The sequence below is a fragment of the Staurois parvus genome, unplaced genomic scaffold (genome assembly GCF_062004578.1).
Source record: "Staurois parvus isolate SC_StPar_1 unplaced genomic scaffold, SC_StPar_1.0 ptg000250l, whole genome shotgun sequence".
NCBI classification, from domain to species: domain Eukaryota; kingdom Metazoa; phylum Chordata; class Amphibia; order Anura; family Ranidae; genus Staurois; species Staurois parvus.
The window spans coordinates 71,871-96,990 of NW_028318046.1; the positions used below are offsets into that span (position 1 = coordinate 71,871).

The 25,120-nt window shown below is 43.3% G+C and overlaps 1 protein-coding gene across 1 annotated transcript in view; it reads right to left on the minus strand.

Annotated features, from left to right (window-relative positions):
- Nucleotides 1-1,282: 1,282 nt before the first annotated feature.
- Nucleotides 1,283-25,120, minus strand: part of LOC149459670 (uncharacterized) — a gene marked incomplete at its 3' end in the record, with an annotated part of 278,492 nt that continues 254,654 nt past the window's right edge. Inside the window, exons 3-4 of the mRNA XM_089680829.1 lie at nt 1,743-1,842; nt 1,283-1,596 (exon numbers count right to left, since the gene is read on the minus strand). Coding sequence (XP_089536955.1) covers nt 1,283-1,596; nt 1,743-1,842 — 414 coding nt within the window. The remainder of the gene's footprint in view (nt 1,597-1,742; nt 1,843-25,120) is intronic.

A 25,120-nucleotide genomic window follows, 5' to 3' on the forward strand; every position in this document is an offset into this window, starting at 1 on the left:
AGTAAGCAGTAAACACAAACAGAGGTTAACCCTGACCTCCCAACCAGGGGCGGACTGACAACTCATGGGGCCCCCGGGCAATACGGGTTCATGGGGTCCCTGTGTCCTTGTCCAAACTCAAAAAAGCCTATAAAAAAGGTACCAGGGGCATCTCATGGGGCCCCCTACTGACCCCGAGCCCTCGGGCAGTGCCTGAGTTTCCAAATGGTCAGTCCACCCCTTCTCCCAACTCTTTTCAACACTTTAACTTGAATGTTGAATGAAGCTGCAAGGTTACAGCTTCAGTTAAAGTTTTAACGACATCAACAAACCTGAAATATTTATCATCTGATATCTGAATTTCCAACAATAATTGGTAACAATCTGGTTACCATTTGTATCATTGTTGAATTTCCAACTTTAATGCCTCATGCACACAGGACGTTAAAAAAACTCTCCTAGAAGCTGTCCTCCTGGCAGCTGAGTTTTGCAGAAAAAACGCGTTCTGCTTGAAAAAGTATCTAACGTGTTTACAAACATTTAGGCAAGTTTACAAACGTCAACCCTTGGGTGTTAATTCATTTCATTGACCAGAATGATAATTTATGCTGCCCGTTGAAATTAATTACTACTCAAGCGCTAAACGCGCCTAGTGTTTAGACAGGTTTAGCCGCATCAAGCATTTTTTCTGTGAAAACACTGCTGCTCCTGGATGCACTGGCCCAGGGTTTTTAGTCCTGCTGGTAAATGCTACCGCTATCACAAGCTTCTAAAAATCTCTGTGTGCTTGGACACATAGGATAACATAGAGGGCCATATGAAAGCAGTAAAAAAAATGTCTGACGCCCCATAAAAGTGGCTGAAAATGCCCTGTGTGCAGGGGCGGACTGACAACTCATGGGCCCCCGGGCAATAGGGGATCATGGGACCCCTGTGTCCTTGCCCAAACTCAAAAAAGCCTATGAAAAAGGTACCAGGGGCATCTCATGGGGCCCCCTACTGCCCCCGGGCCCTCGGGCAGTGCCTGAGTTTCCAAATGGTCAGTCCGCCCCAGCCTGTGTCTATGAGTCCTTAGGCTTCATGTACACAAGCAGCTGCTAAACTTGAGTTTAGGAGCTTTTGGCATTTTTTTGGCAAAGCTCCTGAATTCAACTCCATAAAAGCCTATGTGTCCATGTACACATAGGCTTTTAGCAGAGTATAGGAGCTACTGCGTTTAGGTGAGGTTAAACACTTTGACCGCTGACCGCGGGAAAGCGCAAAAATGCAGTACAAATGTGGCAAACTGCAGCAGCCGCAGTACTGTGTTTTTGCCGTGATTCGCATGTCCCAGCGGCTGGTGGTCAGAGTAGGCTCGCGGCTGGTGGTCAGAGTAGGCTCGCGGCTGGTGGTCAGAGTAGGCTCACGGCTGGTGGTCAGAGTAGGCTCGCGGTTGGTGGTCAGAGTAGGCTCGCGGCTGGTGGTCAGAGTAGGCTTGAGGCTGGTGGTCAGAGTAGGCTCGCGGCTGGTGGTCAGAGTAGGCTCGCGGCTGGTGGTCAGAGTAGGCTCGCGGCTGGTGGTCAGAGTAGGCTCGCGGCTGGTGGTCAGAGTAGGCTCGCGGCTGGTGGTCAGAGTAGGCTCGTGTACATGAAGACTGAAGGAGAAGCATGGCACAATGGACAGTCTACTCATGCTTCATCACCAATGTGTAGTGTGCAAAAGGAAATAAAAGTCAATACTTTGGAAGTAAACTCTTCTGTAGGTACATAAGTCTGCTGACTCACCTTTCTCTTGTTGGTGGGGCTCACATATAGGTAGCTGAGAACAGTCTTCAGCCCCACCTTCTCATTAAACTTTTCATAGGTTGTCCCGTAGTCTGTTGACCTGGAGAAACCAAAAACACATTGATTTCGGTGCCTTTTTATTTAAAAAATCCAAATAGTAATAGTTTGTTATGATATCTCTTAATGTCAACAGCACAAATTTGAGAACATTTCGGTATCATTCAATAAAGAGTCCTTGTTCTTAAAGTGGTCCTAACATCAGATATTCACTCACCAGCCACTTTATTGGATACACCTGGTCAATTCCTTGATAACACAAATTGCTAATCAGCCAATCACATGGCTCAATGCATTTAGGCATCTAAACGTGGTGAAGACGACTTGCTGAAGTTCAAACCGAGCATCAGAATGGGGAAGAAAGGGGATTTAAGTGACTTTGAATGTGGCATGGTTGTTGGTGCCAGACGAGCTGGTCTCAGTATTTAAAAAACTACTGATCTACTGGGATTTTCACGCACAATCATGCGAGAAAATATCCAGTGAGCGGCAGTTGTGTGGATGAAAATGTCTTGTTGATGTCAGAGGTCAGAGGAGAATGGGCAGACTGGTTCAAAATGATCGAAAGGCAACAGCAACTCAAATAACCACTTGTTACAACCAAGGTATGCAGAATACCATTTCAGAACGCACACTTCGAACCTTGAAGCAGATGGGCTACAGCAGCAGAAGACCACAACAGGTCGCAAAGGTCCTACCACAACAAGTCACTCCCAGCCTAATAAAGTGGCCGGGAGTGTATATTTCATGCTTAGTAATCATTGTAACATTTCCACGTATTTATTACCCTTCACAGAGACCACAGTATGACAATGCCTTCATCTGTTTTTCTCTCCACAAGTACAGTGCCATCTTTGTTGAGGCATCATCCAGGGTCACCATCTACTTCCTGGACTGAGATGACAGCTCAGAGGTGACATAGTCACGTAAATTCTGGTGTCCATGTAGTTCACAAACATCAGCACACAGATCAGCCCCTGTTGCAGTCCAGCACTTTGTGGCATGATACAATCCTGCTATTGGTTTACTGGGCAATAGGAAATGTTTTCTCCAACTTGCAGAAGGCTGATGACATCATCTCAGCCATTACATGTGTATAGTTCATAGTTATCCATACAATGAAGAGAAACCAGCAACCCAGGTATCATCCATAGATATAAATCCTTTATTGACTACATGGTGGGTATACAGCACAGAAGGCTAACGTGTTTCGGCCAAACAGCCTTACTTCTAGCAGTTGGTGCTATGAGTAAGGCCGTGTAGCCGAAACATGTTAGCCTTTTGTGCTGTATACCCACCATGTAGTCAATAAAAGATGTATATCTATGGATGATACCTGGTTGCTGGCCTCACTTCGTTGTATGGATCATTGCCAGAGTGCAGAGACACGTCGGCAGTGCATGGGTTTTTCCTACTCTGGATGGTCTACATGGTTGAGCAGCTATTACTTTTTATCCTGTGAATTTGATAGGTATGGGTTTTAGCCAGCAAGTGAAACTCCAGACTACTTCTCATATGTTTACCAGGCTAACCTTTACTGCTTTGCTGAAAAACCTATTGCAAATAGCAGTGCTTCTCAACTGAGGTGCTGCACCACCCTTGGGTGCCATCTGGGTTTGTCAAGGGTGCTGTGCTGCATCCCATATTTTTGCACAGTGTTATGTGTTTCTATGGTGTGGGAGGCCAGCCACCAGCATCTTAGACATGAACGACGCTAATCATGGACACAGAAAATTCAGGTCTCCAGCATTCAAAAGGGAACAGAAGATCACCTCCCTCTACACTTGCTCCGCCTCCCAACAACTGGCACGATGCAAACCGCACTGTGGTGAAGAGCAGACGGTCAGACCCTAATGGAAAGGAAGGGGCTGAGGATTCTGATTTGAAAGGAGGGGCTGAGGAATCTGATGTGAAGGGGGTGCTGAGAACTCGGATGTGAAAGGGGGGTTTGAGGACCCTAATGTGAAAGGAGCAGGGACTAAGGACTTAGAGCTCATTCACACTTGTGCAACTTGTCGTGCGACTTTGGGGTCCAAAGTCGCATGACAAGTCAAACCCCATGTTTCCCAATGAGTACCTATCATACCTGTGCGACTTCAAGTCGTAGTGACTACTTTGCTTCAACTTTCATGAGACTTGAGGGCCATAGACTTCAATGTAAACCCCCCCCCCAAAGTCGCATGAAAGTTGCACCTAAATGTTATACCTGCGACTTGTGTGCAACTTTTTACAGCATAACAATCATTCTTTGTCAAAGCCAAAGTTGCTCCAAAGTCACACTTATCCAAAGTTGCATCAAAGTCGCACTGTAAAGTCACAATGAAAATCGCACGATTTTGAAGTCAAACAAGTGTGACCTGATCCTTAAGGACTCTAGTGTGACGGGGGGAGCTGAGGACTCTATTGTGAAAAGAGGATTCTGACATGAAAGGAGGCTTCTGATGTAATGAAAAACTCTGATCTGACCAAAATTTAGACTGGGCGCCTCAGGAGTCTGCATATGTTTAAATGGTGCTGTGATTAAACAAAGGTTGAGAAACGCTAGTTGAGTAAGCTAAGATTCGAAGAACAGCTGAATGAATCCAAGGAATAAATCACTCGAGTTCCATCCTCATCCTCTCACCCTTTCCTCTTTATAGCTCTGTACAGACTGTCAATTAGAGAGATGCAGTCCGAAAGTGAACATTGCTGCCTTCTCTCTTTAGAAATCCCAAAATAGCAATTTAGATTTTTTTGAAATGTATTTTATTTATTTCAATTACTTATATAGAGCCGTCAGTTTACACAGCACTTTACATATATATTGTACATTCACATCAGTCCCTAACCCTCAAGGGGTGTACAATCTAAGGTCCCTAACCCTCAAGGGGTGTACAATCTAAGGTCCCTAACCCTCAAGGGGTGTACAATCTAAGGTCCCTAACTTACATTCATACATACACATACTAGGGCCAATTTAGACAGGAGCCAATTAACCTACCAGCATGTCTTTGGAGTGTGGGAGGAAACCAGAGCACCTGGAGAAAACCCACGCAGGCACAGGGAGAACATGCAAACTCCATGCAGGAGGCACCATGGTCGGGAATCAAACCCATTGCCCATTTACTGCAAGGCAGACGTGCTAACCACTAAGCCACTGTGCCGCCCATAATCTGAAAATCTGATATATCAGTTTAAAACAATTTAAATATTAATTGCAAACCATTATATTTTTCTTTAAAGGGATTCCTTTGGCAAATCAAACAAGCACCATATCAAGAAATGGAAAGGAAAAGAAGGAAAAAGGAAAACAAATTAAAAGGGAAAGGGAAGAGAGAGGAGAAGAAAGAAGAGGAAAGAAATTAAAATGAAAGGAAGAGAGAGAAAAAAAAAAGGAAAAGGGGAAAGGAAAGAAAGGAAAGGGAAAAGGAAATCAAAAGGAAAGAGAAGAGAGAGGGGAAGAAAGAAAAGGAAAGAAAAGCAAAGGAAAAAGGGAAATGAAAGAAAGAGGAAAGGGAAAAGGATAGGAAGGAGAAAAAAGGAAAAGGAAAGGAAGACAGAGAGGAAAGGAAAGGGAAATTGAAATCAAAGGGGAAGAGAAGAGAGGAAAAAGGAAATGAAAATGAAAGGAAGAGAGGGAACGGAAAGGACAGGAAAGGAAAGGGAAAAGGAAAGAGGAAAGGGAAAAGGAAAGAGAAGAGAGAGGGGAAGAAAGAAAAGGAAAGAAAAGCAAAGGAAAAAGGGAAATGAAAGAAAAAGGAAAGGGAAAAGGATAGGAAGAGAGAAAAAAGGAAAAGGAAAGGAAGACAGAGAGGAAAGGAAAGGGAAAATGAAATCAAAGGGAAATAGGAGAGGAAAAGAAAGGAAATAAAAATGAAAGGAAGAGAGGGAAAGGAAATGAAAACGAAAGGAAGAGAGGGAAAGGAAATGAAAATGAAAGGAAGAGAGGGAAAGGAAATGAAAATGAAAGGAAGAGAGGGAAAGGGAAGGGAAAGGACAGGAAAGGAAAGGGAAAATGAAAGAGAAGAGAGAGGGGAAGAAAGAAAAGGAAAGAAAATCAAAGGAAAAGGAAAGGAAGTGAGAAAAAAGGGAAGGGAAAAGGAAAAAGGGAAATGAAAGGAAGAGAGAGGAAAGGAAAGGGAAAAGGATAGGGAGAGAGAAAAAAAGAAAGAGAAAGGAAATGAAAGGGAAAGAGAACAGAGGAAATGAAAGGGAAGGAAAGGAGAGGAGATTAGAGTAAAGGGGAAAAGGGAAAGAAATGTAAGAGAGATGAAAAGAAAGGAGAAGGGAAAAAGAAAGGAATAAGGAAAGAAAACATGACTGAATGATAGAAGACAGCATAGCTTCCCCCTATTTACTAAGCAAAGTGAAAATCCCATTACAAAGTGGATATGCTCTACTCCTTTGGCAAATCAAAATTCCTCGCCTTTCCTTCAGTTCATACAAGGACAGCACAATAAGGAGTTAACAAAGTCTTTGTGTCTGAAGTTGACACTGTGAGCGGTGTAATGCTCCCAATGCACACAGGAGATCTCTTTTCATAGAAGACTCTCTTATCTGATGCTTTCTTGTTTAGAGAAATTAATCGCCTCTTAGGTGTGAGTTCAATTTGGTCCTTTGGGGGCCCGAAACATTAATAGCAAAGCATTGGTCTGACTTGTGTGTGATAAGGAGACATTGAAATGCCATGAACAGCCCTTAGAGTCCTCACTTATCTGATCCACTCAACTTCCGGGAAGACATCTTGGGCTTTCCATATCAAAGGCATTTGTTATGCGTTGCAGACGCGCTAATGTTTTTTCCAGACAGATTAGAGTCTCGAGAGCCATCTACGTGGTGCTGGGAGGTGAATGGGGTATTATTTCACTTCTATAGACTTATTCCATAATACATTACAAAATCATTATGTCTGTGTCTGACTTTTGGAAGATATTGCTTTACTTCCTCAGTCAGGACGCAACTGTAGGCTTCTCAAAAGTAAAGAGACATCTGACTTTTGACAACTATCCCCGAGATAAGAAATTATGGGAAATTTACCCAAAAAAGTTACAGACATATTGAAAACCCACATTATAGAAATAGCCAGCAAGAATTTGTCTTATGAAACTGCATGTATTTTTGCTTTGTGTGAATAAATGGAAAATCAAATGTTATTAGGCTATTTTCTCTAAAGGTCAAATATTTTCATTCATACTGAATAGAGTGAATGTGGAAAATACCACATTATGGCCACTAGATGGAACTGATAATCATAGTTGATACATTTTCATCAGCTCCATCTACTGGCCATAATGCAGTATTTTTCTCATTTATTCAATTCAGTATGAATGAAGAACATTCAACCTAGTGAGAAAATTACAATTGATTTTAATCCCATTTGCACAGAACAAATGTAGCTGCAGTTCTGAAGGACAAACAGTTCTGCAATTGTTTTCATAAATGTCTTAAAATATGTAGTCTATATTTGCACATCTATAAGGGAGGCACTCTGCCTTTTCAAAGCTCCTCCATGTAGTGTGGTCCCTATCTCTAACAGAGCTTCCATCCCAGGACATATACAGATACAGTATTTGAAAGGCAACAATACTACCCCCCAGAAAAATTATATATATATACTGTATATACCTATAAACGGCAAAAAGTATTGGGACGCCTGCCTTTCCACGCACATGAACCCTAATGGCGTCCCAGTCTTAGTCCGTAGGGTTCAATATTGAGTTGGCCCCGCCCTTTGCAGCTATAACAGCTTCAACTCTTCTGGGAAGGCCGTCCACAAGGTTTAGGAGGGTGTCTATGGGAAGGTTGGACCATTCTTCCAGAAGCACATTTGTGAGGTCAGGCACTGATGTCGGGGGGAGGAGATCTGGCTCACAGTCTCCACTCTAATTCATCCCAAAGGTGTTCTCTTGGGTTAAGGTCAGGACTCTGTGCAGGCCAGTCAAGTTCCTCCACCCCAAACTCACTCATCCATGTCTTTATGGACCTTGCTTTGTGCACTGGTGTGCAGTCATGTTGGAACAGGAAGGGGCCATCCCAAAACTCTTCCCACAAAGTTGGGAGCATGAAATTGTCCAAAATGTCTTGGTATTATTATTATTATTATACAGTATTTATAAAGCGCCAATGGTTCGCTCAGCGCTGTACATTACAAAGGGGGAGAGAAAATGTGACAGAACAATACCAATACAATGCAAAACATGAGGGGATCGAGGGCCCTGCTCTTTCGAGCTTACAATCTAGGAGTGCTGACACCTTAAGCGTTCCCTGAAAAACAACCCCACACCATAATCCCCCCTCCATCAAACTTTACACTTGGTACAATGCAGTCAGGCAAATACTGTTCTTCTGGCAACCGCCAAACCCAGACATGTCCATTGGATTGCCAGACATAGAAGCGTCATTCATTCCTCCAGAGAACATGTCTCCACTACTCTAGAGTCCAGTGGTGGCATGCTTTACACCACTGCATCTGACGCTTTGTATTGCACTTGGTGATGTAAGGCTTGGATGCAGTTGCTCGGCCATGGAAACCCATTCCATGAAGCTCTCTACGCACTGTTGTTGTGCTAATCTGAAGGCCACACCAAGTTTGGAGGTCTTTAGCTATTGACTCTGCAGACAGTTGGCAACTTCTGCGCACTGTGCGCTTCAGCATGCGCTGACCCCGCCCTGTCATGTGACGTGGCCTACCACTTGGTGGCTGAGTTGCTGTTGTTCCCAGTTGCTTCCACTTTGTTATAATCCCACTAACAATTGAGCGTGGAATATTTAGTAGCCGGGAAATGTCACGGATGGACTTATTGCACAGGTGACAACCTATCACGGGACCACGCTTGGAGTCACTGAGCTCCTGAGAGCGACCCATTCTTTCACCAATGTTTGTAGAAGCAGTCTGCATGCCTAGGGGTTTGATTGTATACACCTGTGGCCATGGAGGTGATTGGAACACCTGAATCCAATGATTTGTAGGGTGTCCCAATAATGTTTGCAATATAGTGTGTGTATGTATATATATATATATATATATATATATATATATATATAAAACATTTTTATTTACATATTTGTGGGTAGGGTTAGAATACGCAGTGGTGCTGTTTTTACCGCCTTTACTATTAGCTGAAATAGTCAATCTTACTCTGTGTACCTATACAGTGCTAAAAATGTTCTCCTCGCCCGTCATGCACCTATTTACTGGAATCTGCGCTCTTATTTGCTGCTCTCTGGACTAATGAAATGAATTTAAGAAAAGCGTTGAAATGAAACTTATGGAGAGATATAGGCAAGCTGATGAAATATTCATGTATATTTTATTTCCAGTGAGAAAAGGAATGGGGTGGGGTGGAGTGAATTTGTCATCTGTCAGTAAAAGTAATAATATAGGCAGATATTGGCAAAAAATAGTATATAAAATAAAAACACAGCTTGAAATGATTTCATTTTGACAGTGTGTACAACTCTTTGACAAGGAATAATTCAGAAACAAACATCCAGCCTTAATAAAATCTTGGAAACCAGAGTCGGAAGAATTCTGTTTGCAAGCAACGGGAACTGAGGGATTGGCACTTTCCGAGCTGTGGTCTCTGGGGGGTAGCATCCAAATAATGCAGATTATTAAGTAATGAATTTATTTCTGCACCCCTTTTACCTCCCCTTCATTTGTCATCGACTGCTCAGGCTATATAGATATGAGCAAGATAAAGTTGTTTGATAGAAAAGGTCTACATAGTCACCTGGGAATGAAGCTTCATCCATGGTGGATACCAGATGGCAGCATAGCTCAGCAATGTTGTCTATGTAGCAGCTTCCTTCTTGGTCGGCAGCTTGAATCTTGAGCCAAGTTTGGAAGGGCTTACCTGCCCTTGTGGCCTCCGTGTCCCATTGGAGAGAAATCCTTTTAATTCTTGAGGCACAACAGGAAGCGAGAGGAAGTCTCTTCAAACTGAGGGGAAATCCGTTTTTAGTTGTCACAGGTGTCACACTTATTTCCTCTGCTATCCAATGATGGGTCTCCTCTCTGATGGCCCCTCTAGGTTTCAACTAAGCTCCCATTACTTCAGTGCTGAGCAGCCTGGGTCATCCAGTGGCCCTATGTCATCCTCCCTGACAGCGTGCTCCCGTGTGCCCTCCAGAGTGTTGGAGTATCCTTTAACCATATTGGTTGAACTGGATGGACTTTTGTCTTTTTTCAGCCAGACTAACTACTGCATGTAACTATGTAACATAGTGTACTCCTGTAAGCCCCAAGGGGTCATAGCACCAGGGCATTCTGTGACCCCTGGGCATCCTATGTGATCCTGTGACCTCAGTGTGTTTCTGTGTGCCCCTGACCCCATAGCATCAGAGTATCCTGTGACCATACGGTGCTACTGTGCACCTATGACCCCTGATCATTCTATATCATCATCTGACCTCATTGTTTCTCTGTGTGCTCCATGACCCCTGAGTATCCTATGTCATCCTGTGACCCCAGTACGCTCTTGTGCACCTGTTACCCCTGAGCATTCCATGCCATCATGTGACTCTACCGTGTTCCTGTGCATCAAAAGACCCCTGAGTATCCTATCTCGTCCCATAAACCCAGCGTGCTCCTGTGTGTTCCATGACCCCAGAGCATCATATGTCACCCTGTGACCCCCCATTGTGTTCCTGTGCTCCCTATAATCTCTGAACATCCTATGTCATCCTGTGACCCTTATGTGCTCTGTGTGCCTCATGACCCATAAGTATCCTATGTCTTCCTATGACCCCAGTGTGTTTCTGTGCATCCCATGACCCCTGAGCAGGGGCGGACTGACCATTTGGAAACCATCTGACCATCTGACACAGTGGCATCGCGAGGCAGGTGCGGGGGGTGCGGCCCGCATCGGGTGACACCGACCGCACGGGGTGACACCGGACCCGCTCCACGAAAAGGTAAGTTGTAAACAGGGGCGGACTGACTATTTGGAAACTCGGGCACTGCCCGAGGACCTGGGGTCAGTAGGGGGCCCCATGTGATGCCCCTGGTACCTTTTTTATAGGCTTTTTTGAGTTTATGCAAGGACATAGGGGCCCCATGATCCCCTATTGCCCGGGGGCCCCATGAGTTGTCAGTCCGCCCCTGCCCCTGAGCATCCAAAGTCATCCTGTGACGCCAGTGCATCAATGTGTGCTCCATGATCCCTGAGTATCCTATGTTATCCTTGAACCCCCAGTGTGCTCCTGTGCACCTGTGACCCATGAGCATCCTATGCCATTCTCTGACCCCCTAGTGTTCCTGTTTACCCCACGACCCCTGAGTATCTTATATCATCCCATAAGCCAAGTGTGCTCCTGTGTGTTCCAAGTAACCTTGAACCCCCAGTGTGCTCCTGTGCACCTGTGACCCCTGATCATCCTATGCCATCCTCTGACCCCCTAGTGTTACTGTTTACCCCATGACCCCTGAGTATCCTATGTCATTTTGTGACCCCAGTGTGCTCCTGTGTGTTCCAAGACCCCTGAGCATATGTCATCCTGTGACCCCATTGTGTTCCTGTGCACCCCATAATCCCTGAGCATCCTATGTCATCCTGTCACCCTATTGTGCTTCTGTGTGCCCCACGACCCATGAGTATCCTATGTCTTCCTATGACCCCAGTGTGTTTTTGTGTGTCCCATGACCCCTAAGCATTCTATGTCATTCTGTGACCCCAGTGTGCACCTGCGCATTCCATGACCGCAAGGCATCATATGTCATCCTCTGACCTCATTGCACTCCTGGGCACCCCATGACCCCAGAGAATCAGTGCACCCTGTGACCCTATAGCGAACATCCTGCATCATCCTGTGACCCTAGTGTGCTACTGTGTACCCTGTGACCTCAGAGCATTCTGTGATCTCCATAGCGATTCTGTGCACCCCATTACCCTAGAGCATCCCATGTCATTCTGTGACCCCAAGGCACTCCTTTGTACCCCGTAACCCCAAAGCATCAGACCATCCTATGAACCTAGTGCATTCCTGTGCACCCCATGACCCTAGATCATCCTATGTCATCCTGTGACCCCAGGGCATTCCTTAGTGCCCCGTGACCCCAAAGTATCAGCGCATCCTATGACCCCAGTCCGACTTCTGTGCACCCCATGACCCTAGAGCATCCTATGTCATCCTGTGACCCCAGAGTACTCCTGTGCTCCCCATTACCCTAGAGCATCCCATGTCATTCTGTGTCCCCAGGGCACTCTTTGTACCCCGTAACCCCCAAAGCATCAGACCATCCTGTGAACCTAGTGCATTCCTGTGCACCCCATGACCCTAGAGCATCCTATGTCATCCTGTGACCCCAGAGTACTCCTGTGCTCCCCATTACCCTAGAGCATCCCATGTCATTCTGTGTCCCCAGGGCACTCCTTGTACCCCGTAACCCCCAAAGCATCAGACCATCCTGTGAACCTAGTGCATTCCTGTGCACCCCATGACCCTAGATCATCCTATGTCATCCTGTGACCCCAGGGCACTCCTTAGTGCTTGTGACCCCAAAGAATCAGTGCATCCTATGACCCCCAGTGCACTTCTGTGCACCCCATGACCCTAGAGCATCCTATGTCATCCTGTGACCCCAGAGTACTCCTGTGCACCCCATGACACCAACTTATCAGAGATTCCTGTGACCCCATGACCCCAATCCTATATCATCCTGTGACCTCAGTGCCCCATGACTGAAAAGCAACTAACCCTTCCCCAATCTGTCCAAAATATTGTGGCTAGTAATAAACTTTTTTTGAATTAAAATAATTTGTTAAAGTTTTGCCTAATTCTTCATTCATTTAACCCAGCAAAAAGCTGTAGCCATTAATCACCCATTATTTATATGTTCTCAGTTATGACCATGGATGGCTGCATGTTATGGTGCTTATTTTGTAAGTGGGCACATCTTATCCACTGAGCCAGAAGGTCCTGTCTCTGCTAGAAGAGAAAGGATGTGTGTCCATGAGTTCACATGAGTAAAACCATTGTGTGTAATCTAATCTCTCCTACCATTTAGCTATTATAAGCAACACAAGTAATTTCCATCTATTTGCCAAAAGATCTATTTCCACATTAAAAGTAATTTCCATCTATTTGCCAAAAGATCCCTTTTACCAAAGAAATGTAAAAAAAAAAAGGCTGAAGCAGAAAAAAATACATATACAGTGGATCTAAAAAAATACATATACAGTGGATCTAAAAAGTCTTCACACCCCTGTTAAAATGTCAGGTTTCTGTGATGTAAAAAAAATGAGACAAAGATAAATAATTTCAGAACTTTTTCCACCTTTATTGTAACCTATAAACTGTACAACTCAATTGAACAACAAACTGAAATCTTTTAGGTGGAGGGAAGTAAAAATAAAAAACTAAAATAATATGGTTGCATAAGTGTGCACACCCTAAAATTAATCCTTTGTTGAAGCCCCTTTTGATTTGATTCCAGCACTCAGTCTTTTTGGGGATGATTTGGCAATATTTGCCCGCTCTTCCTTGCAAAAACACTCCAAATCGGTTAGATTGTGAGGACATCTCCTGTGCACAGCCCTTTTCAGATCACCCCACAGATCTTCCATCAGATTCAGGTCTGGGATCTGGCTGGGCCATACCAAAATGTTCATCTTCTGGTGAAGCCATTCCTTTGTTGATCTGGATGTATGCTTTGGGTCGTTGTCATGCTGAAAGATGTTCAGCTTTCTAGCAGAAGCATGAAGGTTTTGTGCCAATATTGACTGTTTTTCCGAACTGTTCATAATTCCCTCTACCTTGACTAAGGTCCCAGTTCCAGCTGATGAAAAACAACCCCAAAGCATGATGCTGCCACCACCATGCTTCACGGTGGGTATGGTGTTCTTTTGGTGGTGTGCAGTGTTGTTTTTGACCAAAACATATCTTTTGAAATTAAGATAAAAAAGTTCACCCTTGGTTTCATCAGACAAGAACACATTTTCCCACAAGCTTTTGGGAGACTCCAGATGTGTTTTTGCAAAATTTAGCAGGGCTTGGATGTTTTTCTTCATAAGAAAAGGCTTCCATCTTGCCACTCTACCCCATAGCCCAGACATATGAAGAACACGGGAGATTCACATGTACCACACAGCCAGTATTTGCCAGATATTCCTGCAGTTGCTATAATGTTGCTGTAGGCCTCTTGGAAGCCTCCCAGACCAGTTTTCTTCTCGTCTTTTCATCTATTTTGGAGGGACGTCCAGTTCTTGGTGATGTCACTGTTGCGCCATATTTTCTCCACTTGATGATGACTGTCTTCACTGTGTTTCACTGTATATCTAATGCCTTGTAAATTCTTTTGTACCCTTCTCCTGACTGATACCTTTTAACAATGATATCCCTCTGATTCTTTGGAAGCTCTCTGCCGACTATGGCTTTTGCTGTATAATGCGACTAAAAAAATGTCAGGAAAGACCTACTAGAACAGCTGAACTTTGTTTGGGGTTAATTAGAGGCACTTTAAACGATGGCAGGTGTGTACTGATTCCTATTTAACATGATTAAAAATGTGATTGGTTAATTCTGAACACAGCTACCCAGTTTTAAGAGGGTGTGCAAACTTATGCAACATCATTATTTTAGTTTTTTATGTTTACTCCCCCCCCATTAAAAGATTTCAGTTTGTTTTTCAATTGAGTTGTACAGTGTATAGGTCACATTAAAGGTGGAAAAAGTTCTGAAATGATTTATCTTTGTCTCATTTTTTTTACATCACAGAAACATCACATTTTAACTGGGGTGTGAAGACTTTTTATATCCACTGTATAGTATACCTTCCAATGAACTTACTAATGCTAGCAGCACAAGGATTACATATAGTTACTTTTGATTAAAAGAATTTATTTCTGCTTTAGTTAATCTAAAATGTGATTTCCTTAAAATTGCATTCCTAGGGTGGTTTTCCTTTAAGTCCCCAGCCATAAACAAGAGGTAGAAAAACACAACTGGCAAAAAGAATTGCGCATTCCATCTTCGTGCGTTCGCTGAAGGTTAAATTGCTGACAATCAGGAGTTCTTTGTCATTGCTCAGTACATAATAAGCATTGTTTAGGTTCCTTCATTCTGCAATCATTTAGTGGAGTAAACTTGTTTCAGCAAAACAGACGTGCAGAAATTAAAAATAACAACAACAACAACACAGCTCCTATGAATGACGGCAAAAAAAAAAGCGAGTAAGGTGTACTAATACAACATTGGAGTTCTATTCAGTGTTCACATGACCAACTGATCCAATAGACATCATGTGAGCAAATGCCTAGGGTTTTATAGATGTGATCAGCACTGGAGAGATCCTGCTGCAGCACTTTCTCCAGAAAAAGAAAAGTTCAACCCTTCTACCAAGGGCGGACTGACAACTCATGGGGCCCACGGGCAATAGGGGATCATGGGGCCCCTGTTTCCTTGCCCAAACTCAAAAAAGCCTATGAAAAAGTTACCAGGGGCATCTCATGGGGCCCCTACTGACCCCGGGCCCTCGGGCAGTGCCCGAGTTTCCAAATGGTCAGTCCGCCCCTGCCTTCTACCAGCTTGGCCCGTAGGTCAACTTTTTAACCAGTTCAGCTCTTACACTTGTACACCCTCTGTAGAGGAAATAATACCTTACCTCTTTTTGTCATGACCAGGGGACTAAAGATGGCTTGTAAGTCCCACTCAAACAATACCTACCCCCCACCCTTAACCATTTGCCACCCGCCCTATGGCCGAATGGCGGCCGGCAAATGTCATCAGCGTTCTGGGTGGACGCCATATGGCGTCCTCCCGCACATGCGCAGATTGCGCTCCTGCAGAGCCGCGCAGTGGCGCGGTCTGTCACCGGCCGTGTACCTCGGATACGGCCGATGACAGATCTGAGTATCGGACCCCGTTGCCGGTACCATGTGACCTGTTGTGACCAATCACAGCAGGTCACATGACAGTTGTATACAATGGATGGCTTCATTCATGATGCCATCCATTGTATACTAGTGTCTAGCTGTGAATGATCACAGCTAAACACATGCACATGTCATGTGATTAGCTGTGGCCAAATCACAGCTAAGCACAAAAAAAAAAAAACCCTGAATGAATCGATGTCATTCAGGTAAATGCTTGCTTATAGCAAAGTAATTCTTTGCTATAAGCAAATTGTGCAAAAAAAAAAAAATACTGATCACTTCCCCAAAGTAGTACAATGTTACTATGGTAACATTGTACTACTTTGGTCATAGTGAAATATGAAAAAAAAATCTTAAAAAAAAGAAAAAAAATGTAATAAAAAATAATAAAAAAAATAAAAAAATATATATATTTTTTTTTTCATACTGTCACCAGTCAGTGTCCCTGATCACCACCATGCCAGTTATATGATGACGCTGTACTGCACTGGTGACAATATGTAAAAAAAAAAAGTGAAACTAATTTTTTTAATTTTTTCATTTTACGAAAAATTATGACAAAAAAATACAACTTCAAAAAACTCGCCATTCCTCTTATGAAGTACGTCAGACTGTCTACTTTGCAAAAAGTGGTCATTTGGGGGATATCTGTACTGTTCTGACATTTGGGGGATATCTGTACTGTTCTGACATTCTTGGACCTCAAGAAATTAGATTGGCTGTCAGTACTTCAGGATTGATCAATATTCAGATCTATACCATAGTTTGTGAACTCTATAACTTTCCTACAAACTAAAAAATACATCCTAATTTGGGTTATTTTCACCAAAGACGTGTAGCAGAATACATCTCGGCCTAAATTTATGAAGAACAATTATTTATTTGCAAACTTTTATAACAGAAACAAAGGAAAACGTGTGTTATTTTCAAACTTTTTGGTATTTTTTTGTTAATTTAGCAAAAAAAAAAAACCCCAGCGGTGATTAAATACCACCAAAAGAAAGCTCTAGTTGTGTGAAGAAAATGATAAAATTTTAGTTTGGGTACAATGTTGTATGACCGCGCAATTGTCATTCAAAGTGTGAGAGCGCTAAAACCTGAAAAATGGCCTGGGCAGGAAGGTGTAAAAGTGCCCGGTATTGAATTGGTTAACCTAAGTAACTACACTGACAACAAATGGAGTTAATGTCCCAAAACCGGCCTTTTATTACAACCATCAATAAATAACATTTTTTAAATAACAGAAAACACAGTATAAACATACGTTCTTTCAAGGTCCCAATAGGCATCAAGAAAAGCAAATACCTGCGTCCTGCTTAACTAGGCCTCGAGCCGTAACATCACCAACTCGGAGACACCACCGCAGATACCCCCACCACAACAACTGGAAACTGTACCTCAGACGGGTTCCTACAAAGTTCCTTTTCTTGTGCCCACCTTAACCAAAGAGGACCTTGCACCCCGCTAAACGTCCCCTAGCACCAATATGGCACAACCACCACCAAGACAAACCATCAAACAATGGAAGGGCGGGCGGTTGGGAGGGAAGTTTGCCTTGTGAAATCTCTCTCCAGACTGAAAAAAACCCCTGCCACACCCTGGAAGACCACCCCTCGTAGTTCCCCCCACTCCTTCCTTAACTATTTTGTCTCCCCCTTATGCTATTGGCACTCTGCCTCTCCCAACCCCCTTTAACCCCCGTCATGCCGGCCCTTCGTTCAGGTCTTCTTTCTTCTTGCTACGGACCTTCCTTTATGTAGACCCCATTCAGACCTTGAGCAGTGGGAACAAGCATTCCTCTGTGGCACGGGTTCTATTGCAATTTGGCGATATGAACAGGACCTTAAAGTATAACTATAGGCAAAATGCTCATCCCCACCCCATTCCTGGTCAGCCAAGATGCATGCTCAGAATAAGGGCCTGTTGTGGGTTTCCTGGGGGATCTCACACAATTTATTTATTTTTATTTTTTTTTATGCTATGCAGAGCCACGCAAAGCAGTGTTCAGAAGCTTCAATGTAAAAATGGGTGCAGCACTAAATATATATTACACACAATGAAAAGTGTCAAATGCAATAATCATATGAAACCTTAAATAAATAAATATCACAATATCCAGTAAAATATAAAGTGACTAGTGGTGTGCAACAAGGTGGTATATGAATAATAAACCATAAAGTGATTGAGTGATGACGTAAAACTTTGTCACTGTGAAGTGACCACTGGTGCTAAATAAAGTGCCAATATTATTGGTTAAACGTCCGTAAAGGTGATGTATGGAAGATCCAGTGATGATCTTCAATTGCTGGTGGTCAATAACATCTATCCAGTGGTATGGTGACGTGCCCGGTAATATAAGAATTGCGCACTCACCAGATGTGCAATCAAATCACGCATTTAGAGATATACACTCTCAGTAGGTCAGCTGGAGATCCCTTTAAGGGTATGTATGGTCTGGTCTGGAGTTCCCTCACTGCTTCCTCTTCCGTCCTTCTAATGCAGCTCTGTGGGTTGTTAAAGCTCACAAAGAGCCCCAAAAAAGGAGGCCAATAGCCAATACTGCAATACTGCTTAATGGGAAGTATTTATTCCATAAATGCAGATACAAAGAGAACAAATTCACTGACCACGCGTAAGAATCCAAGATGGCCGCCAGGACCCACGTGGTGCCGGCGGCGTGACGTCATGACGTTGCAGCTCCTCCCTCTTCTATAGGGCGGCGGGAAAGAGGTTTAAAGAGGCGATACTGGGAGGTGGGTAAGGGGTGGAACCAAGGGACAACGCTCGGAGGTGGATGGTGTGTGGAGATAAGGGGTGACTCAGACGGGATTACCTGCCCCTAAAAAAAATCTTTGCCTGTATTACTGAGCGGCTGCAGAGAAAAAAATATCAGGTCTCATGCACTGCCAGACCAGGCTGTGATGTGTGGCAGGGCTGTGTAAATTGCTGGACTGGATGGTCAGAAATACAAATTCTTTGGCAGATACAAAAGGCTCCCTTATACTTAATCTGTGTATTTTGTTTGCCAGGAGTTCAACTTTACATTCTGAAGTTGCTCTGCAGCTCATCTTTAAATATTACTCTTCGTTTTCTTGGGACTGTTATTTACTTTTGCTATTAATTTAGTGGGAAAGAAGAAAAAGAAAACATCTCTATATGGCGAATGAAACCCGTCATTTCCTGGAAGACTGCCACACTGCCGCTGTATACTCACTACATTTGCATATTTCTAATAGCGCATATTAACATCATCTACTTCACTCTGACTTGGAAAAGTTCTTGAGTAGGAAATTATCAGCCAAAATACGTCGGACTTAATTACCTTTGAAAGAGTGTAATCTCTCCTGTCATAAAGCTTTCTGATAGATCCACAGCTGCAAAATGCGGATGTTTTATTGAAGTGTGAATAGGAAATTATTGAATTGTTTTGCTCTATGTCAGTGGTCACCAAACTGTAGCCTTTACTTGCCTTTATCTGGTCCTTTGGGGAATTTCCCCCCACTGATAAGAGGCACTAGTTCTCCCACTGAAAATAAATGTACAGAAATCCCCCTGCGCTCCACAGAACCTAGTGAGTTAGCTGCTATCACCTAATTCTCTATACCGCAAGATATGTAAAACAAAAATAATATAAGTGGTGAAGCGCTCAACTTAAATAATCAAAAACTAGTGCAATATCCCCATATATAAATATTACATCCCTAGTGGTATAATGATACCCAAATGATAACTCTTAAGCTATGCAGATATACAAATAATAATAATATAAATAATAATGAATAAAAAACTAGTGCAATATCTTCATATATACATAATATATCCCTGGTGATATAGTGATAAACAACTAATATCTCTTAGACTGTGCAAAAGTGATACTAAAATACAATTAATAATACCAATTTACATGAAATATTAATTACAATAAATTAGATAGTGATGCCACACTGTGCAAAATTATAGAAAAGTGTTCAAATGATGTCACTCCATGCTACAATAGTGCTCTTCGTGAAAATCTTGACGTGACTCCCCTCAATAGCAGAAATGCCCCCTCACCTTCCACATTCGACCCTTGCGGGTCACAGAGCTTCTTATATATATATCTCTGCCAGATATTAATCTCCTCCACTGCCTCCACCGACCTTGATCCTCCTCCAGGCAGTAAGTAACACTCCAATTACTCCCCTCATACAACGAATTCTGCCAGATAATATCCTCCTCCACTGCCACCACCGACCAAGATCCTCCTCCAGGCAGTAAGTAATACTCCAATACCCCTCACACAATGGACTCAAACACAGAGCGCATATGGAAAACAAAAGCAAACCTCCATAGTGCAACACTGTTTAATGAACTAGAATGATACAGTGAAACATTACACTCACATGTCCTCAAAAACCGAGAAGCAGTTTCCCATATGCTATGGGTGTATACAGGTGTCCAAAGATGGCGTCCAAACCCGGAACCGGAAGTACGTCACCCCTACGTCGACGCGTTGCGCCACGGTCACGTGGCTTCTTCAGGATTTTTGGTGTCAGTTCTCCCACTGACACCAAAAATGGAGCAAAAATTCCTACACTGACATCAACAATGGGGTACTATTTCTTCCACTGACACCAAAAATGGAGCAAAAATTCCTACACTGACATCAACAATAGGGTACTATTTCTTCCACTGACACCAAAAATGGAGCAAAAATTCCTACACTGACATCAACAATGGGTTATTATTTCTTCCACTGACACCAAAAATGGAGCAAAAATTCCTACACTGACATCAACAATGGGGTACTATTTCTTCCACTGACAACAAAAATGGAGCAAAAATTCCTACACTGACATCAACAATGGGGTACTATTTCTTCCACTGACACCAAAAATGGAGCAAAAATTCCTACACTGACATCAACAATAGGGGTATTATTTCTTCCACTGACACCAAAAATGGAGCAAAAATTCCTACACTGACATCAACAATGGGGTACTATTTCTTCCACTGACACCAAAAATGGAGCAAAAATGCCTACACTGACATCAACAATGGGGGTACTATTTCTTCCACTGACACCAAAAATGGGGCAATAATCCATACACTGACACCAACAATAGGGCACTAATTCTTCCACTGACACTCAATGATGGGACACCATTCCTCCTGCTAACACCCAATGATAGGCCACTATTCTTCCCACTGACACCCAATTATAGGAGACTATAGCAATAAAAGTGAGTGATCTTAAAAGGTAAGCAGCTGAACATCCAAGGAAACCAAATAAGCCTTTATCTGGTCCTTGGGGCACTTTTCCCCCCACTGATAAGAGGCACTATTTCTCCCACTGACACCAAAAATGGAGCAAAAATTCCTACACTGACATCAACAATGGGGTACTATTTCTTCCACTGACACCAAAAATGCAGCAAAAATGCCTACACTGACATCAACAATGGGGTACTATTTCTTCCACTGACACCAAAAATGGAACAAAAATTCCTACACTGACATCAACAATAGGGGTATTATTTCTTCCACTGACACCAAAAATGGAGCAAAAATTCCTACACTGACATCAACAATAGGGGTACGATTTCTCCCACTGACACCAAAAATGGAGCAAAAATTCCTACACTGAAATCAACAATGGGGTACTATTTCTTCCACTGACACCAAAAATGGGGCAATAATCCATACACTGACACCAACAATAGGGGTACTATTTCTTCCACTGACACCAAAAATGGAGCAAAAATTCCTACACTGACATCAACAATAGGGGTATTATTTCTTCCACTGACACCAAAAATGGAGCAAAAATTCCTACACTGACATCAACAATAGGGGTACGATTTCTCCATACTGACACCAAAAATGGAGCAAAAATTCCTACACTGACATCAACAATGGGGTACTATTTCTTCCACTGACACCAAAAATGGGGCAATAATCCATACACTGACACCAACAATAGGGCACTAATTCTTCCACTGACACTCAATGATGGGACACCATTCCTCCTGCTAACACCCAATGATAGGCCACTATTCTTCCCACTGACACCCAATTATAGGAGACTATAGCAATAAAAGTGAGTGATCTTAAAAGGTAAGCAGCTGAACATCCAAGGAAACCAAATAAGCCTTTATCTGGTCCTTGGGGCCCTTTTCCCCCCACTGATAAGAGGTACTAGTTCTCCCACTGACACCAAAAATGGAGCAAAAATTCCTACACTGACATCAACAATAGGGTACTATTTCTTCCACTGACACCAAAAATGGAGCAAAAATGCCTACACTGACATCAACAATGGGGTACTATTTCTTCCACTGACACCAAAAATGGGGCAATAATCCATACACTGACACCAACGATAGGGGTACTATTTCTTCCACTGACACCAAAAATGGGGCAATAATCCATACACTGACATCAACAATGGGGTACTATTTCTTCCACTGACACCAAAAATGGAGGAAAAATTCCTATACTGACATCAACAATGGGGTACTATTTCTTCCACTGACACCAAAAATGGAGTAAAAATTCCTACACTGACACCAACAATGGGTTACTATTTCTTCCACTGACACCAAACATGGAGCAAAAATTCCTACACTGACATCAACAATAGGGCACTAATTCTTCCACTGACACCAAAAATGGGGCAATAATCCATACACTGACACCAACAATAGGGCACTAATTCTTCCACTGACACTCAATGATGGGACACCATTCCTCCTGCTAACACCCAATGATAGGCCACTATTCTTCCCACTGACACCCAATTATAGGAGACTATAGCAACAAAAGTGAGCGCTCTTAAAAGGTAAGCAGCTGAACATCCAAGGAAACCAAATAAGACCTTGTCAGAAAATTGCATAAAAATATATATGTGCAGCGCTAGTAGTGGTGTCATATAATATGTCATAAATATATCCCCAAAAATGAAAACAGCCCGTGACAGGTTTTATATCACTATTTATTCATAAAACCTGTCACTGGCTGTTTTCATTTTTGGGGATATATTTATCACATATTATATGACACCACTATTAGCGCTGCACATATATATTTTTATGCAATTATAGGACACTATTCCTCCTGCTGACACCCAGTGATGGGGCACTTTTCCTCCCATTGACACCAAGGCCAGAGTACTTGGTGTCATTCTGGACTCCAACCTATCCTTCCAGCCCCAAGTCCAATCTTTAACAAACTCATGCAGACTCCACCTCCGCAACATCGCCAAAATCCGCACGTTCCTAACCCCAGAAACCACTAAACAGCTCATCCACTCCCTCATCATATCACGACTCGACTACTGCAACTCCCTCCTCACTGGCCTGCCTCGCCGCTGGCTATCCCCGCTTCAGTCCATCCTGAATACGGCTGCCAGACTCATTCACCTTTCCAACCGCTCCATCTCCGCCACCCCCCTCTGCCAATCCCTCCACTGGCTTCCGATTGCCCAACGGATCAAATTCAAAATCCTAACACTGACGTACAAAGCCGTCCACCATACTGCCCCGAACTGCATCACTGACCTAATATCCAAGTACCGCCCAACACGCACTCTCTGCTCCTCACAAGACCTCCTTCTCTCTAGTCCCCTGGTCTCCTCCTCCCATGCCCGCCTCCAGGACTTCTCCAGGGTGTCACCCATCCTCTGGAACTCCCTGCCCCAACCCATCAGATTATCACCTACTCTCCTCTCCTTTAGGTGCACCCTGAAAACCCATCTCTTCAGGGAAGCCTACCCCACCCCCTGCTAACCTGCCGACCTCCTCCACTCCTCCTACCACTCCATCCCCCACAGCGATCTCCTCCTGTGCCACCATCCCCTCCCTCCTAGATTGTAAGCTCGAAAGAGCAGGGCCCTCGATCCCCTCATGTTTTGCATTGTATTGGTATTGTTCTGTCACATGTTCTGTCCCCCTTTGTAATGTACAGCGCTGAGCGAACTATTGGTGCTTTATAAATACTGTATAATAATAATAATAATAATGACTAATGCTAGGACATTTTCTACTTCAACTGGCCACAGGCCAGCCCACCTAAAGTCTGAAGGACATTCAACTGGCCCTTTATTTAGAAAGTTTGGAGTCCCTAGCTACATGTGCTCAGTTGGGTTCCTGTACCTGAAGCCAGAGGTGCAAACTATGGAGGTGATATCCGGAAACCACAATTTCACATATTGGTCCAATTCCTAGATATGGGGATAGGAGCACCTAGTAAAAATGTGTCATCTTGGTTGGAAATTGGAGATGTTTAGAACAGATGTCAGATACAGTCTTCACGTTTCAAGGCAATGGATTCAGTAGGCTGACCACACTGTGGTCATAACATTGACTAGAGATGTGCACATTTGTTTAGGTTTGTATTCATTTGTTGGGCAGCACAGTGGCTAAATGGTTAGCACTTCCACCTGCCAGTATTAGGGTTGGTTCAATTTCCAACCACAGCACCACCTGCCTGGAGTTTGCATATTCTCCCTGTGCCTGCGTGGGTTTCCTCCGGGTACTCCAGTTTCCTCCCACACTACAAAGACATGCTGGTAGGTTAATTGGCTCCTGTCTAAATTGGCCCCTAGTATGTGTATGTATGAATGTGAGTTAGGGACCTTAGATTGTACACCCCTTGAGGGTTAGGGACCTTAGATTGTACACCCCTTGAGGGTTAGGGACTGATGTGAATGTACAATATATATGTAAAGCGCTGCGTAAATTGACGGCGCTATATATAAGTACCTGAAATAAATTTGTTGAGTAAATCATTTCACTACATCATATTCCTTATTTTAGAATTATTTGTTTTGTATATTCGTTGTTCCAAATAGATTCGCATTTTCAGAAGTTCTTTTGGAAGTTTGGCTAAATTTGCTTCAACATGTTAATTCGTTATTTCGGAAGATCACTTGTGCACTCCAAGTCATCCCTACTAGTCCAACCCACAAAGAGAAATGGGATGAGCTGCTTAGAAAATATTGACTGGAGAGGGGTGGACTGACAACTCATGGGGCCCCCGGGCAATAGGGGATCATGGGGCCCCTGTGTCCTTGCCCAAACTCAAAAAAGCCTATGAAAAAGGTACCAGGGGCATCTCATGGGGCCCCCTACTGACCCCGGGCCCTCAGGCAGTGCCCGAGTTTCCAAATGGTCAGTCCGCCCCTGGACTGGAGTATCATGCATCCATAAGTAACAAAATATTTTTCAGATTCATTATGTTATGATTCGAAGATTCTGATGGATCCGCCTCCATCCAACCCAAACACAATAAGTAGGAATCATCTTATTTCACTTTCATACCTTACTTTGTTCATAGCAATATGTTTCCATTTAATAGTAACTGCATTTTTTATATTAATGAAAAATGTTAATGCAAATAGAATCGGCTGATTATCCAAGAGTCAAAGACTATCTCACAGCTCTCATCCGAATAAAGCCAATGTCAATTATATTGGATCATACGTTATGT